Raw genomic sequence first — 14,621 nt, 5'->3', positions numbered from 1 at the left:
GCAGTTACTTGTGCGCTGTGAAATCTAAAACAATTGATTGCTTCAGTCTGTAGCTCAGATAAAAGTCCTGGTGGCAGAACCAAGGTGATGTCCTCTGTCAAATCATGATTCATGTTTAAATGTGCTGGTTTTGGGCTGTTTTTTTGTGAAAAATACAGCTGCCAGCACACAGCCCTCTGTGCTGAGGCTGTTTCGGAGCTCTCCATACCCCCATCATGGCCCACCTCAGGTAAATGTGGCTCTTTAAGACAACTCAGGTGTTTTTTGGGGTTCCCTAGTGATACATCTCATTGCCCTCTACCTAGTTCATGCTGTAGAACGACCATTCTGGTTTGTTCCAGGCTTTGATCTTTTAGAGTAAGAACATTTCTTTTGTGGCTCAGCGGCTTCTCTTCTGCCAGGCTCTGAGCTTAGCTGTCTAACCCCCAATTTTGCACTCTTTGTGCCCTTACTTTTCCTTTCTGGAAGGAAGGAGGGTGAGCACACAAGGCTTGTGTGTTACTCATACATACAACAGAAGCTGGAAAGGACCACAGAAAGTTTCTGCATCAACTGTCACTTTTCATAAAAAAAAAAAGTTTATTTCAAAGTCGCATATAAAGTTGTACACAGGAAAGTTACCTTTATAGTGTAAAAAAAAGTAATACTCCAGCTCTCACTTAAATGGTGAATGGTTCACTCTCAACAACCCACCTTTACCAGGCCTCAAACAACGCACATTTTGTCAGACACCACAGACACACTGCAGACGTGGAGAGCTGGGTACAGAGCAAGGTTCTCCATGTACATATTTACATCATTTTCTAACGTTATCTATCTATTTTGTTACCACCACAGCCACCGAACCACACCAGCTCTCAGAAGGGCTCTTCATCCTCTCCCCATTTCTGCACGGGGACACCCCCGGGGGCTGCGTTCCAGTTTTACACAACACTTTTCAGAGAAGGCCAGGACAGCAGACAGTAAGATGCTGTGTAAAACACCTCCCCTCCCCTCATTTTCCCACTCTGAGGAGAAAGAAACCAGGGTAGAGCCCCCTCCTAGAGAGCTGAAACAGCTTTTGGACTGAAAGCTGCCCTGAAGGACTTGTAAATTTGGTAAGGATTGTCTGAAGAAGTCCCATTGCGAATCACCTCAGTGAGTGAGGTCAGATTTACGTGAGCACTGCTCTCCCCACCGAGTTTTCCGAGGGAAGAATTCCATTCTTCAGCAAGAACCAAAGTTCAATTTCTTTTCAACTTCTTAAAGCAAAAGCAAATGGCTCAGTATATAAATATATCCAGCTTCTGGAATCTCAGTCACAAAAATAACATCCTTTATACAACAGAGAACGGATCGGCTACGAAGTAGTTCTCCTCTAGCCTTAAGATCCAACATCTTCACCCACAGCTTCATCTTCATCATCTTCCTCCTCATCCTCCTCTTCGCCTTCCCCCACTTCTCCGTCTCGCTTCTCTTTTTCGAGCATTTTTAGGTATTTGCTAGCTAGGATCTTCTTTGGCAGGATATCTGGAAGGCAGAATTGCTTCTGTTAGAGTCAGTTTGAAACTTCAGTTGGCTCATTCCTAATGTTGCATTCATGCCACTACTGAAACAGCCTAAAAAAGGCTTTTTTTTTGTTTGTTTTACATTATTATTTAATAACCAGATTAATTAGTCTGACAGGTATAATAAAATCAGTCTATACAGCGGTACTAAAAGAAGGGAATTACCCACGTGTGGTACAACAAATGTTATTTGTTTGATGTACAATGGAGTGCTCAGTTACTCAGCCACCTCTGATGGATTCAGTAGGACAATGATCTTATTTATGTCCTATAAAAACACATTGTCTCCATTCAGGACAATAAAAAGGGCCCTGAGAAAGCCCAGCCTAACAATGCCTCGTTCTCACTTCATATCCTATGCTGATAACTTTTCTGAGCCAATTGTTACAACAAAATTACCAGTTTGAAGCGTGCACACGTGTATATACCTTGTATATACAGATTAAAACAGGGAGAGGAACCATACAATGAATCACTTCGAGAAACAGGACTCACCGATTTAAAGGTATAATTTGTGAGCCATGTAATTTGTACCCAAGACGTGCACTGATCTTGTTTTATAGGCTGAGCGCTTTCAAATGGAGTTGTGGAAGGCTTATGGCAATATGCTGAGCACTAATTAGCCGTGTATAAATTGGAAACACCACAAAAATCTCTACTGCCAAAGAAGGGTTGTCAGTGACGCAGCTTATGAGTTCCATTTTAATGTTATATAAAAGATTAACAACCAAGCAGGAGGGTTGTGCTCTCACTGAGTTGTTTTATGAGGGCAAGGCTTCATTTTCCCAGTTTGATTGGATTTACTGTCACTCCATAGATACCTGCAAGGAACTGGAAGGTTTCACACTCTTCTGCAGTATGAGACAAGTCACTGTAAGTCAGAGCATTCTTCTCCTTGCCTCGGCCGTGTTTATAGGAGTACGATGCCAAATATTGGACAAAAAGCTCCTAAAGAGTTAAAGCAAATAGTAAGAATTCAGATACAGAGCTGGCAGCAGTTCTCTTTAATCCCCAAAGGCAAAACCACCACATTTAACTGTACACATACAGGGCACCCTGTGCAGAGACCCACTCATTTGAGAAGGGCTTGATACACCTCAGAAAGTCAGGATATGAACTCATAGAATCATTAAGGTTGGAAAAGAGCTCCAAGACCATCTGGTCCAACCATCATTGTATCACCAATATCACCACTGAACCACGTCCCTAAGCACCAGGCCCAACCTTTCCTTGGACACCCCCAGGGACGGTGACTCCACCACCTCCCTGGGCAACCCGTCCCAGTGCCTGACTGCTCTTGCTGAGCAGAAATGTCTCCTCATTTCCAACCTGAACCTCCCCTGGCACAACTTGAGGCCATTCCCTCGGGTCGTATCACTGGTTACCTGTGAGAAGAGGCCAACCCCCAGCTCCCCACACCTTCCTTTCAGGCAGAGAGCAATGAGGTCTGCCCTGAGCCTCCTCTTTAGACTGAACACCTCCAGTTCCTCACAGGACTTGTGCTCCAGGCCCTTCCCCATCTTCGTAGCCTTTCTCTGGCCACGCTCCAGGGCCTCGATGTCCTTTTTGTAGTGAGGGGCCCAAACTGATCCCAGCACTCGAGGTGCGGCCTCACCAGAGCAGAGCACAGGGGGGCAATCACCTCCCTGCTCCTGCTGGCTGCACCATTATCCCCCCAGCGCTAATTAGACCCTGCTGACCGGGCAGGAGGCAGCAGCAGCCCCCAGAGCCCCGGGGCTGACTCCGAGCCGCCCCTCAGCGCCTCGCCTCATGGAAGAGGAGGAGGAGCAGCGGGCCCGGGAGAGCACAGAGAGGGAGCAGCCGGTACCGTGGCCTTGGCGGTGAGGAAGAGCGCGTCCTGGTTGATGCTGGAGACCTCCGGAGAGCTCTTCATGATCACTCGGATGCGGGACAGGGGCAGCGACACCAGCCGGTGCTCCCCACCGCCGCCGCTCAACCTGGCCGCCATCTTATGCCCGCCCCGGCCGGCCCGCCGAAGAAATGGGCGGCCGCCGCCGCGCGGCCCGCTGGGAGTTGTAGTTTCCCGCGGGCAGCGGGGGAGCGGCGCGGCGCCGGCAGCGGGCGCCGGCGGGACTACAACTCCCGTGAGGCCGCGCTGCTCTGCCCGCCCGCTCGCCCGGCGGCGGGAGGACTACAAGTCCCGTGGTGCACCGCGGGCTGCCCGCGGCGCTGAGGAGATGGCGGCGCCTCGCTGAGGCGGCCCGGGGATGGCGGACACCCCCGCGGCTCCTTCAGTGATTTGGGCGGGTTGCTCCGGGCCTAAACTGGCCACAGCACGGGCAGGGGCAGCCCCAGAACTTCCCCTTTATCAACTTCCCCTTGTGGGCCGCAATACAAGCGTGGGGAAGTTGTGTTTAATGGCAAATAGGCTCATCCTGTGTGTAACCCAATTACAGGCCGGTGGCTACAGAGTTATTAACTTAAACCGTAATTACAAGCCGCTAAACACCTCTTTAGCTGCTGGTGTACGGTGGTAGGGAATGCTGTCTGGTGATCCCAACACCTGTCAGAGCTACGTTGGGGTGCGGAGGGCACCCAGACTCCACTACCTCATTATGGGGCAGTGGCTTAATTAATATTATTAACACACTCCATACATGCACAGCATTCACCCTCATTTTCCCCGAGTGACCCAAAAGTTCTGTTTCTGATGCCATTGGAGCCAGGAGTTCCCATGGAAAAGAGCTGCTGTGCTCCCACTGAGTGGCAGAGCACTTGGTTTCATTAATGGCTTTAATTAAGGGTTTCCAGCGTGCCTCACAATTGTTTTGCCTGGTCGCTTGTGGTGAGAAATCTGCAAAGACCACTAATTTGATCTCTACTTAGCATGGGAGGGATCCGTGGGAGCTTGTCCATAGCATGCAGTAACAGTTCACGTTATAGAAAGGGATGCACCTGCAAAGTATCACATGAAATGGAAAATACAGGGGATTTTTAAACTCAGTATTATGAGCTGATAGAGAATTTGGCAAGTACACAAGGACAGGGCTTTCATACAGATGACACTGGATTATTAATGGAAGGGAGCACCTTCAGCAGCTGCCAGCACCTCAGATGTGCTTCTTGGCACTGGTTCCAGCACTACTGTGTCTGGAGACAACTTTTACAGCTACTCAGTACTGACACTCAAAATCCCTTAGACTGCATAATTACTTTGAGGTTACAGCTTTGGTGAGGCTACTCTGTAACTTATACCTGAAGTGAAGCATAATGTACAGGGATGCTATATGGGCATCCAGCAGGCTCGGTTCCTTTGATCCTTATCATCTTGTGACATCTTGTGGAAACAGCTGACATTACTGTGACAGTGAATTTCTTACAAATACTAGTGGGCTGCCCACAGGCAGCAGCTTTTCAGGAACTGCTCCCACACGGCTCCGTCCCACGGGGTCCATCCCCCAGGAGCAAACTGCTCCAGCACGGGTCCCCCACGGGTGGGTGGCAGCTCCTCCCAGACCCCCTGCTCCTGCGTGGGCTCCTCTCCACAGGCTGCAGCTCCGGCCCGGGGCTTGCTCCTGAATGTAATCTGGAGAAAGTGTCTGTTCCCTAGATTAGAGTACTGTTAGAGAAAGAGCAGGAGGTTGAGGCAATTCTAGCTGCACTGAAGATCTTCCATTTACTCTAGAGAGAATATGACAGACTGTAAATTGTTTGGCAGAGCCAAAACAAAACAAAACAAACCCACCAACCAACCAACCCAAAACCCAAAGGATAAATTTTCTTTATTAAAAAAAAAAATAAAAAAATCTATGCACATTTAAGAAGATAATAGAAGATAATAGACTAATGATAGATAATAGATTTGTAATTATTTATGCTCTGTAATCACACACACACACACAAAAGATTATAGAAATTCACCATTATTGTATAAAGAACAGTGGATAAGTGCTGGACTGAGGAAACATCTGCCTGTATCAGCAACCAAGGGAAGGAGCTGAAGTCAGTCTGACAAAGCAGAAATGCAAGATGTGGATAAGTAGCTGGCACAGACAATAATTGTAAGGTTATATTAAAAGAAAGAGGTGTTTAGCACACGATGCATACTGTCACAGAGGAAAACAGCTTCTGTAGTAGTGCTCTCTAAACTTGAAGCACAAATATGAAATACAATACAAAACAATACAAAAGCTGCATTTACAAACAATGCAAACAGACAAGTTCTTGATGAAGCAGCAGTACTGTCTTGTACAAGGCAAAAGAAGTATTCTGAAGGGATTTGACGAAACGTTACACAGTAAGGAAAAGAAGGTTGTGTATTTCAAGATGTGAGATTGGTAAATTAAATGCTAATACACGAATGCAAGCAGAAAATAACTGGACTGACAATGGTCATAGGATGTATAAATATTCATATAAATATATGAAGTACAACTTCCAGACGAGGAGCATGGTTACTGAGTGTTTATTTCTCTCCCCATAGCTGTAGGTTACCAATGTGCAAACAAGTTTGTAATATGGGCCTTGTGTTTTCACATGGCTCTGTAAATCTAATAAATGCCATGCATTTTAAACAGAGGCATCCAGCTGACAGCTCCATTTCTTTTTAGTGGAGGCTTCTGACCTGTCAATGAGAACTATTTTGCTTACCAGGTTATTAAAGTAATTATTCTCCTACAATGGGTTAAGACCTATTCATTTATCTACTTTTATATTTAATAATTGTGTGTTGGAGGTAGGTTTGTGATCTGAATGACCTTTCCCAGACACTTTAATCTTTCCCCAGCAATACACCTGTAACAAGGTCTCCTTAATAGTGAGCTTTGAGGGAGCTCGCTCTTAATTGCCAGCTCAAAGCTGATATTCTATATTATCCCCAAAATATTTGTGTAGGAACTAGTTTTAAAATTGCACATTTTAGGGAATTTGAAGACTTTCTAAACACAGAAGTAACACATTTTCTTCAGTCTACTTTTTGGGAAGGCTGCACCACTTCCATTAATTGTCTGTGAGATGGCAATGTTCTTTGGGCTGTCCTCCTGAAGAATTTCCCCATATCAACAGTGAATGCTTTATCAGATCACTTCAGTAATAGAAGGTCTCTTAATTGAGTATCATAATTAAGTTGATTATCAGCGTTCTGGGTTACAGAAAATCCCTCAGGGTGCAGTCACACATAGTGGACCTCAAATGGGAAGAGATATAAATTCAGAGGCTTGGCACCACCTGAGACATTTCAGTCTGGAGACCAATTTGGGAAGGGAAAGCCGGTATTTGGTGCCGGAGGTGCCAAGTGGCGGGGAACTCCTGTCACCCTTGCCCATAGCGGAAAACAGACGATTCACTGGGTTCACTGGGACGGGTTGCCCAGGGAGGTGGTGGAGTCCCCATCCATGGGGGTGTTCGAGGAAAGGTTGGACGTGGTGCTTGGGGTGACATTGGTGGTAGGGGGATCACCCTACAGCAGAGCCGGGGCTGAGGCACCGGGGCTGAGGCACCGCCACCTTCCCGCCCAGCGCTCGGCGCCTGCGCCGCCCTGCCCGGCCGGGGGCGGCCATTGCCGTCAGTTCCGTGCCGGCAGCAGGAGGCGGCGGGGGCGGCTCCCGGCCCGGCTGTGAGTGCCCCCCCCCCCCCCCTCCTTCCCCCCCCTAAATCTCCTCAGCGCGGTGCCCCCCTCACAGAGCCGGCAGCTCCTCGGCTCCCCCCCCGTCACGCTCTCAACCTCTAAAAAAAAACCAAAACAACACCACAAAACCTGCTTTCCGCCATCTGTTTTGCCTCAAAAGTCTTCGCTTTCTTTGCGGGGGTCATTGGTTTTGGGGTGTGTGGGGGGTGCTCGGGGGTACAAAGGGGTTTGGGACCCCCCCACACCCCGCAGCTGGGGGTTTGGGGTTGTGAATGTTTCCGTGCTGAGGCAGAGCTGATGGTGTGGTGCCCCCTTCTTGTGAGAGCTTTGAGAAAATGCTGATTTTGCTTCCTTCACCCAAATTTAGGAGTTGGGAGCTGATTGTCCACAGCCCGGGCTGTGTGAGGGCAGTGCCAGGTTGGCTCATCCCCACCTGGGCCATCCCCACGCAGCTTCCACCTTCCAGGCAATTATTCCCTGTGTTTTTTCTCCTTGGTGTGAGGCTGGAGACCGAGGCCAGGAGAAAGCTGTGTGGAGGTGGTGGTGGGTCAGGAAACGTTTAATCAGCAGCCCTGAGCACGATGTTGGCTTGTGCACCACGTAGCTGCACCGTGAACGGGACAGGAGAACACAGCCAGGTGGAAAAAAACCCACAAGTATTTATTTAAAGCACAAGGAATGAACAAGTATATCTTCAAAGTCATGCACAGGGTGCAGAAGTGCTTAGGAGCAAAGTCCCGGTCTCATTCGGCAGCCGCGCGTGCTTCTGAATGTTAAAAGAAATAATGCACTTTTATTTTCTTCTCCTAGCCTGCAGTTGATGCAAAATGAGCGTTCCTGACTACATGCAGTGTGCCGAGGATCACCAGACTCTCCTGGTCGTGGTTCAGCCGGTCGGCATCGTACCCGAAGAGAGCTTTTTTAGGATCTACAAGCGAATTTCGGCCGTGAGTCAAGTGAACGTGCGCGACTCACAGCGCGTGTTGTACATCCGATATAGGCACCATTATCCCCCCGAGAACAACGAATGGGGGGATTTTCAGACCCACCGGAAAGTTGTGGGCTTGATAACCATCACAGACTGCTCTTCTGCAAAGGACTGGCCTCAGACTTTCGAAAAATTCCATCTCCAAAAGGAGATGTACGGTTCCACGCTCTACGATTCCCGCTTGTTTGTCTTTGGCCTGCAAGGAGAGATTGCAGAGCAGCCCCGCACGGATGTGGCGTTTTATCCCAGTTATGATGAATGTGAAACCATGGAGAAGAGAATAGAAGATTTTATCGAATCCCTCTTCATTGTGCTGGAGTCTAAGCGGCTTGACAGAGCCACTGATAAGTCCGGAGACAAGATCCCGCTGCTCTGTGTTCCCTTTGAGAAGAAGGATTTTGTAGGTCTGGACACAGACAGTAGGTAAGCAGCTATTTTTGGCAGCTTGCAGGTCTTGAAAAATCTATGCGGCAAGTGCTAGCCTCTAGAATAAATCCATTAGAAAAAACAAAGCCTGCTTTTTTACCACAGAGGTCGTGCCCCTATCTTCATGTGTGTGTCTGCTGTAGTTTAAGAGAATTTAATTAGTAGTCGGACTGTATTTGATGCTGTGAGTTTATATATATAAATAAATTTACTTTATGAGGCAAGTCAAGTAGCAGGAAGTATTCACAGGAGAGGTTTGGTGGATTTCACTGTAATGAGACTTTTTGCTTGAAAGATTCAAATGGCTTATAGACATACGGTGTTAATAAACAAATTCAATTAACATCAATTGAAGTAATTTGATGTTATGTTGAGGAGCAGTACACTAATCCTGATTTTTTTTTCTAAGCTTCTGTTGTCTTTTTCATCCCACGAAATAGTGACCTTTTATTCTGGTGTCTGGGTTCAGTGCCTTTCCTTGTCTTTTTAATTATTTGATGTTCTTGACCCATCTTGTTTTGCTACTGTTCCCTTTTGTTTTGTCAGTTGCTTTTTGTAATTTTTATTTTTTATTTTTCCTCCTCGCATTGCATCTTCCCTTCCTAACCACGTGCACGCTGAGCTTTCAGTGTTGAGAGTTAAACATTTCTGGTGTTAGGAATTGGCAATTGTGGCCTTTTAGCTTTTCGACAGGTGCAAAGCCTGCTTGACTGTGCTGCTTGAACTCCAATGCACCATCCTTTGGTCCTGCAGAAGATAGGAGTGTGGAAGTCCTATCAAAACACATAGAGTGCATGAAAATAACATCTTTCATGTCCATCTCGTACAGCTAGGGATGCCAGTAGCGGTTCTTGCACGTGGAAGCTAAGAGGCATCCAGGTTAGGCTGCCAGGAGCTGTACAGGCACGTTCACAAAGCTTCCTGATCATGCTCATCAGGTCTGCCTGGGTAATTAATCTCAGCCTTAGAATTTCTGTGTGAGAATGGGATAGACTAGAAGAAAGTGTTCAAAGTTTCTAAATAGTTAGAATTAAAAGTATTAAATTATCCCTGCTTGCTCTTTGCTTGTGTGCAGCTGAACTTACTCTGTCCTGAGTGTGCTGGTTAGCTCCTGCAGCACTCTGCTGTCGTGGGCAGGAGAATTTATTTAACTGCTTTTTTTTTTAATATGTTCTGTGGGCAGGAAACTATGAGTTTTGGCCCCAAAATCTTTGCCTTAATTTCCAAATTAATTACGTTGATCGTGTCTTTTAAGTAGCACGATTCCATGTGGTACTTTGGAAATCAATTCCTTGTTCACAGCCATTATTTCTTAGGAGCAGGGGGTGTGTGAAGCCAGTGGCCAAATTATTCCTGTGAGGTTCTGACTAGGTGGGGAGCTCAGTAACAGGCAGGGTGTTTAAACCCCTACCTGCCCAAGAGCTTACTTTATGCTGTTGAGCTGAAAAGTTGCTGCAGATCTAGTGTTGTACCTGAATTCTATACTTTTAAGTGCTTGCTGTGCTTTGCTGTTCAGAGAAAAGGTGATAAATATTCTAGTTTTTCCTTCTTTGGTTCGTCAGTAAGAGCATTTTTCAGCTTTTCTTTTGCTGTGGAGTTTATTTATATATAAATAGGGCAAGCAAGCTGAATAAAGAGATCCTTCCAATCAGTTTTTTAGTGTTTTGTGAGACTGAAGAGATCGAAAATCCCAGGACTTTTTAAAAAGTTTTTGAGTTTTTAGACAGAAAGGAGAAATCTAATCCCAAGTAAAGATCAGTGCGTGGTGTGCATGAGCTGCTCTGCACTGGCACCTTTCATGTAGCAGGACAAATCTCAGCTTCTGTGTTCCTAACAGAAATTGAGGACCAAGGAGAGATTTTGAACTAAGACCGGTTTATTAAAGTAACCTGCACTTTCAAGTGTAGCTCAAAGGTGGAATGCTGGCATATTTCATTTTATTTCTTGGGTTGCAATAAAGTGCTTTTAAGTGAAACAGCTTTTGTGAGAACAGGTGAAAATTGTTAGAGGTTTAGAGATAAAGATTGTCCCTCTGTTTTCATCCTCTTTTTACTCTACTTATCCTGGCCTAACCAGTTGGTGTGTAACTGGTTAAAAACAACACCACCACAAATATTCTTTATTAAACTGATGGAAGCTAGCTTATAACACAGAGAACACGTTTTGCTGCTGTAGCTGAAGATGCCTGCTTAGACTTTTCCTGCAACATCTAAATTTAAAGGTGAATTTCCCAGTGTGTAGCGAGGGTCTCGTTAGAGCTAGAGCTCAGCTTTAACACCCAGCTAACAAATGGGGCTGGTATATGGAGGGAAAATACATTAAGAAGTTACATGGGACATATTAATTAAGATTGCATGATTTGAAAACAAATTAAAACAACTGAAGCTTTTTAGTCTCTTAAAGTAGACTCTCCTCCAGCAATTTAGTGTGAAATATTAAGGTTAATACTAACGAGTGGGACTAGATAGATAGGATTGATGCTCTCTGTTGCTCAGTTAGGTGACTAGCATTAATATCAGTATCTAATTTACATAATAAATGCAACATTGTCAACTTGTTTTAAGAAGCAGAGTTCATAAATTAAGAACCTGCGTTATTATGCTGAACTTCAAATAAGAGAATTCTCCAAAAGAGGGGAGCTGGCCTTTGTCTTCTGCAAGGTGCATGAGACAATGTGCCCGGGCTTTGTACTGTGACTATAACACCCAGAAAAACTCTGTGTGGCTTGTGTAGGATCTGTTTTTTGGTTGGGATTAAGTCCTAAGAAGTCTTGAAGAAAGCTTGTCCTGTTACCTAAAAGCTGCAGGAGCTGGAGGCTGAAATAGGTTTAATTCCTGGAGCAGCCAGCCAGCAGGTCGTCTTGGCAAAGCTGTTGATTTTTCCAGTGTGTGTTTCCTCATCTGTAAATTAGGTGAAGTATTTGTGGTCTTGGAGCTACTAAGGATAAGTGTAAAAGTTTCTGAAATTGGATGTACCTGGTAGTTGTTTGTAAAGGTCGGGAGACCCATCAAAGAGAATGGAACTGCAATTTCTTGTGGGGATACCAGAGTCCTAGAAGCTCCAGGCTGGGAAACACTCCTCAGAAACACCAGAAAACATCTCTTTAATTTTCCTATTATATTTCTGTTTTCAGCTAACAAATGAAACATGCTCATTTTAATGTATTTTATATCGGCTTGTGTCTTAGGACCTTTTCTATTTCCTACTGGTAAGGCTTCCACGTAACACTACTGAGTGGGGAGGAAGCAGGGGTTTACAGATGTGCATTTCTCTGTACTGTAGCGGATGGGATTTGTTCACTGATTTGCCAACCTCTGTGATATCTCAGGATGTGTATGTGGCTGTTAATTTTCTTTCTGTTCTCTGTCTTTCTAATTTTTGTTCTGTTCCTTTCTTTTTTTTTTTCCTCCTTCTCTCATACTGCCCTGTGAGTTTGTTATTGGGTCTAAAAAGGTAGGCTGTGATTGCGTCTGTTTAAAAGTAGTTAGCTTTCCTCCATGAACCGCCTTTCCACTCTGCATTCATTGCATAGTTTAGCGTTGCTTTTTTCTATTTGTTTTTTTTTTCAGTACACACAAAAATAATTGCTGCCTGGAGCCTCACTACCGTGCTTGACACTTTTGGGCACACTTGGCAATTATCTTTTGGTAGCGATGCTGAGTTTTTTTGTAGGGCACACATGATTTGCTTAGGCGGCTGCTGGCCTCTGGAACTTGCTTTCTTTTTTAAGCTCCAAAGCCATGAAGCTGTTGCTGCCCGTGTTTCGTTTCCAGATTGAAAAGTCCTGGCAGATGATGAAATGCTGTAGCTGTCCTTTAAGTCCAGACACTGGTACGATCGGTGAAGTCTCTAGTTTTGCATGCTAAGCGGGGTCGGATGGAACTTTTCGTTGAAGCATTCTGCATGAATTTTGCCAATTCATTTTGCATGTTTCTCGTTCTTAAATTCAGCCCTTTACGAAATGTGGAGGATTCAGAAAGTCCTTCAAACTTGTTGCTGGATGGTTTGTAGTGAAAATAAATTATGTCTTAAAGTATATTACTCTGCCTTTTGCATAAAATGATGCTGGTAGCCTAGAAAAGAGTTGAGGATGTTGTATCCTATATAGCAAATGAAGTAGAAAGGGACATGAGTAAGGCTTTCTGGGACCCAGAACTGGTTCACTGCCTCCAGCTTGAAGCAGCAGTCATGGTTACTGGTGCTGATGGTGGGCAGTATTATTCTGAAGAGCACATAAAGAGCCTGTTAGGTACCAGCTTAGCAGAACCGAGCAACTTCAGAGAAGAAGAATTTAATTTTTGTAGTGTTTTTTTTTTTTTTTTTGTATTAATTTGGTTTTGTGTCGAGGAGAGGATCTTCGGGAGATGGGTTGGCTGCCTGCATGCTGCAGGATCCCACATACAGCCCTACATGATGTGGTGTTACCTTCTCTGAGGGTATTTCTGAGTGCGTGACGTGCTCCAGAAGAGCTTTTGGGGTGTTTGGGTGAGCCATAGGTGTGTCTGGGGTGAGATTTCATGTCCTAAATTCTCCTTTAGAGGAAGAAAAGAGAAAAGGCTCTTAGCAGCAGGGTGCAACAAGGACCTGACCTTGCAAAAATTGCTGTCCTGTTGTAGAAAAAGTACCAATTCTTGCGTGTCAACTTCCTGCCATCGAGTAGGATCAATGGTGGAGAGCCAAAATAATTAACCAAAGCTCTGATCAAAATTAAATTGGAGAGAAAATATCCATAAGCTTTCAGCTTTGTGGCCTGATTCTGCAGGTGAAGCTGTGAAGCAAAGCCAGCTAAACATTAAAATGAATAATCTGAATGTTATGCTGGGATAAATATGCATCTATAGTTTGTTTTTTCAATTAAATTTGCAATCCAATACGGTTTGAAGAAATTATCAATCAGTCTCATCATGCTTTTAATGACTCAATGTTGTAGACCTGGAATTTCTAACCAAGCTTCCCAAATACCAACGGAGCTGAGTTTTACTCTCTGTGGAGAGTGGGTTTAGTTTCAATGAAATCTTTGCCTTCTATCTTTTTTGGATGCCCTAAATTAAAAAAAAATGGTCAGAAATCCTCGTGTTTGATTGTGAGAGCTAAATGTAGTTGAATGAATTTGAATTTTTAATAAATAGCAGTATATTTCTTCATCATTGGGAATAAATTATCTTTTTTTTTTGGTTTATAAACAGGAAATCTTCCTAAAAGGGGAATGTTTTGAATGAGCAATGCTCGCTGACACCCAAGTTTTACTGTAATGAATAGATGTGTTCACGTTTTGAATATATTGGAGTATATAAATATATGTGTATGTATAATATATATAAAATCTCAGCAAAATTAGGGATTGGTTAGGAAGAGCTGTTGGTGAGGCAGTGCTGTTGAAATAATTTGGGTATTAGGCTCTGATTTAGGATTCTGGCAATATCCCTTTTGCTCTCTGACTCCTATTTATGAAGTTAATAGTAGACAAGCTAAAAAATTTGGAAAAAAACCCCACACCTTAAAACCTACAGTTTTGAGAGAATAGGGAGTGTAGTTTGTCCATAAAAACACAGAATACTTGAAAATATAGGGGGAGGAAATCAGAAGTGTTAGCATCTTGGAAAGGAAATGTAGCTCTAGAAGGAAACTGTTTCTTAATTCCACTACTTGTTTTGTGTTAAAACTTAAAAGTGATGTAACACTTCACTTTTTTTGATGTAACCAGTAAAACCTGACACTAATCAGGGTTGTATAGCAGAGTGTAAATTGTTTACAAGGTTACAAAGCACATTTTTGGCCACCTTGTTTTTCTATCACCTAAAGCTCAGGCTGACATCTTGCTAAGGTTAGAAAAAGTAAAAGATAAATACTTCAATTCCTTGATGTATTTGAAAGATAAAGAGCAGCTGTTGTGTTTAGTTTCATCTAATGTCACCTCCACATCAGTTGTGAACATGATGTGATAGATGAGAAAAGTGGGAGCGTACATTTATATTGAGTTAATATGGAACATTTTAGCTGGAGAGGAGCAATAGGAGACAGACTTCTTGTCTCCTTTTAAAATTTCCATGTTTTCTTTTAAACAATGACACTG

The 14,621-nt window shown here is 44.3% G+C and overlaps 2 protein-coding genes across 4 annotated transcripts in view; one reads left to right on the top strand and one right to left on the bottom strand.

Moving 5' to 3' along the window:
* Nucleotides 1–555: 555 nt before the first annotated feature.
* On the bottom strand, nucleotides 556–3,527 carry CHRAC1 (chromatin accessibility complex subunit 1). Its single transcript, XM_084306788.1, has 3 exons — nucleotides 3,376–3,527; nucleotides 2,369–2,495; nucleotides 556–1,509 (listed from the first exon to the last, which is right to left on the bottom strand). The coding sequence occupies exons 1-3, from the start codon at nucleotides 3,514–3,516 to the stop codon at nucleotides 1,364–1,366; spliced, it is 414 nt and encodes a 137-aa protein (XP_084162914.1). The 5' UTR covers nucleotides 3,517–3,527; the 3' UTR covers nucleotides 556–1,363.
* A 3,543-nt stretch (nucleotides 3,528–7,070) lies between these two features.
* Nucleotides 7,071–14,621, top strand: part of TRAPPC9 (trafficking protein particle complex subunit 9) — a 451,894-nt gene continuing 444,343 nt past the window's right edge. For all 3 annotated transcript variants that reach the window (XM_084281391.1, XM_084281390.1, XM_084281392.1), the window contains exons 1-2: nucleotides 7,071–7,122; nucleotides 7,945–8,545. In XM_084281391.1, coding sequence (XP_084137517.1) covers nucleotides 7,962–8,545 — 584 coding nt within the window. In that variant the 5' untranslated portion in view covers nucleotides 7,071–7,122; nucleotides 7,945–7,961. The remainder of the gene's footprint in view (nucleotides 7,123–7,944; nucleotides 8,546–14,621) is intronic.

This window comes from Netta rufina, assembly GCF_964035555.1.
Source record: "Netta rufina genome assembly, chromosome: 2".
NCBI classification, from domain to species: domain Eukaryota; kingdom Metazoa; phylum Chordata; class Aves; order Anseriformes; family Anatidae; genus Netta; species Netta rufina.
This window is presented reverse-complemented; position numbering and strand designations above follow the sequence as displayed.

Coding starts and splice junctions, on each gene's coding strand:
- CHRAC1 (XM_084306788.1), bottom strand. CDS start 3,516: ATGGCGGCCAGGTTGAGCGGCGGCGGTGGGGAGCACCGGCTGGTGTCG. Junction 2,496..3,375: donor TCCTCACCGCCAAGGCCACG/GTACCGGCTGCT, acceptor TTAACTCTTTAG/GAGCTTTTTGTCCAATATTT. Junction 1,510..2,368: donor AACCTTCCAGTTCCTTGCAG/GTATCTATGGAG, acceptor TCTGCCTTCCAG/ATATCCTGCCAAAGAAGATC.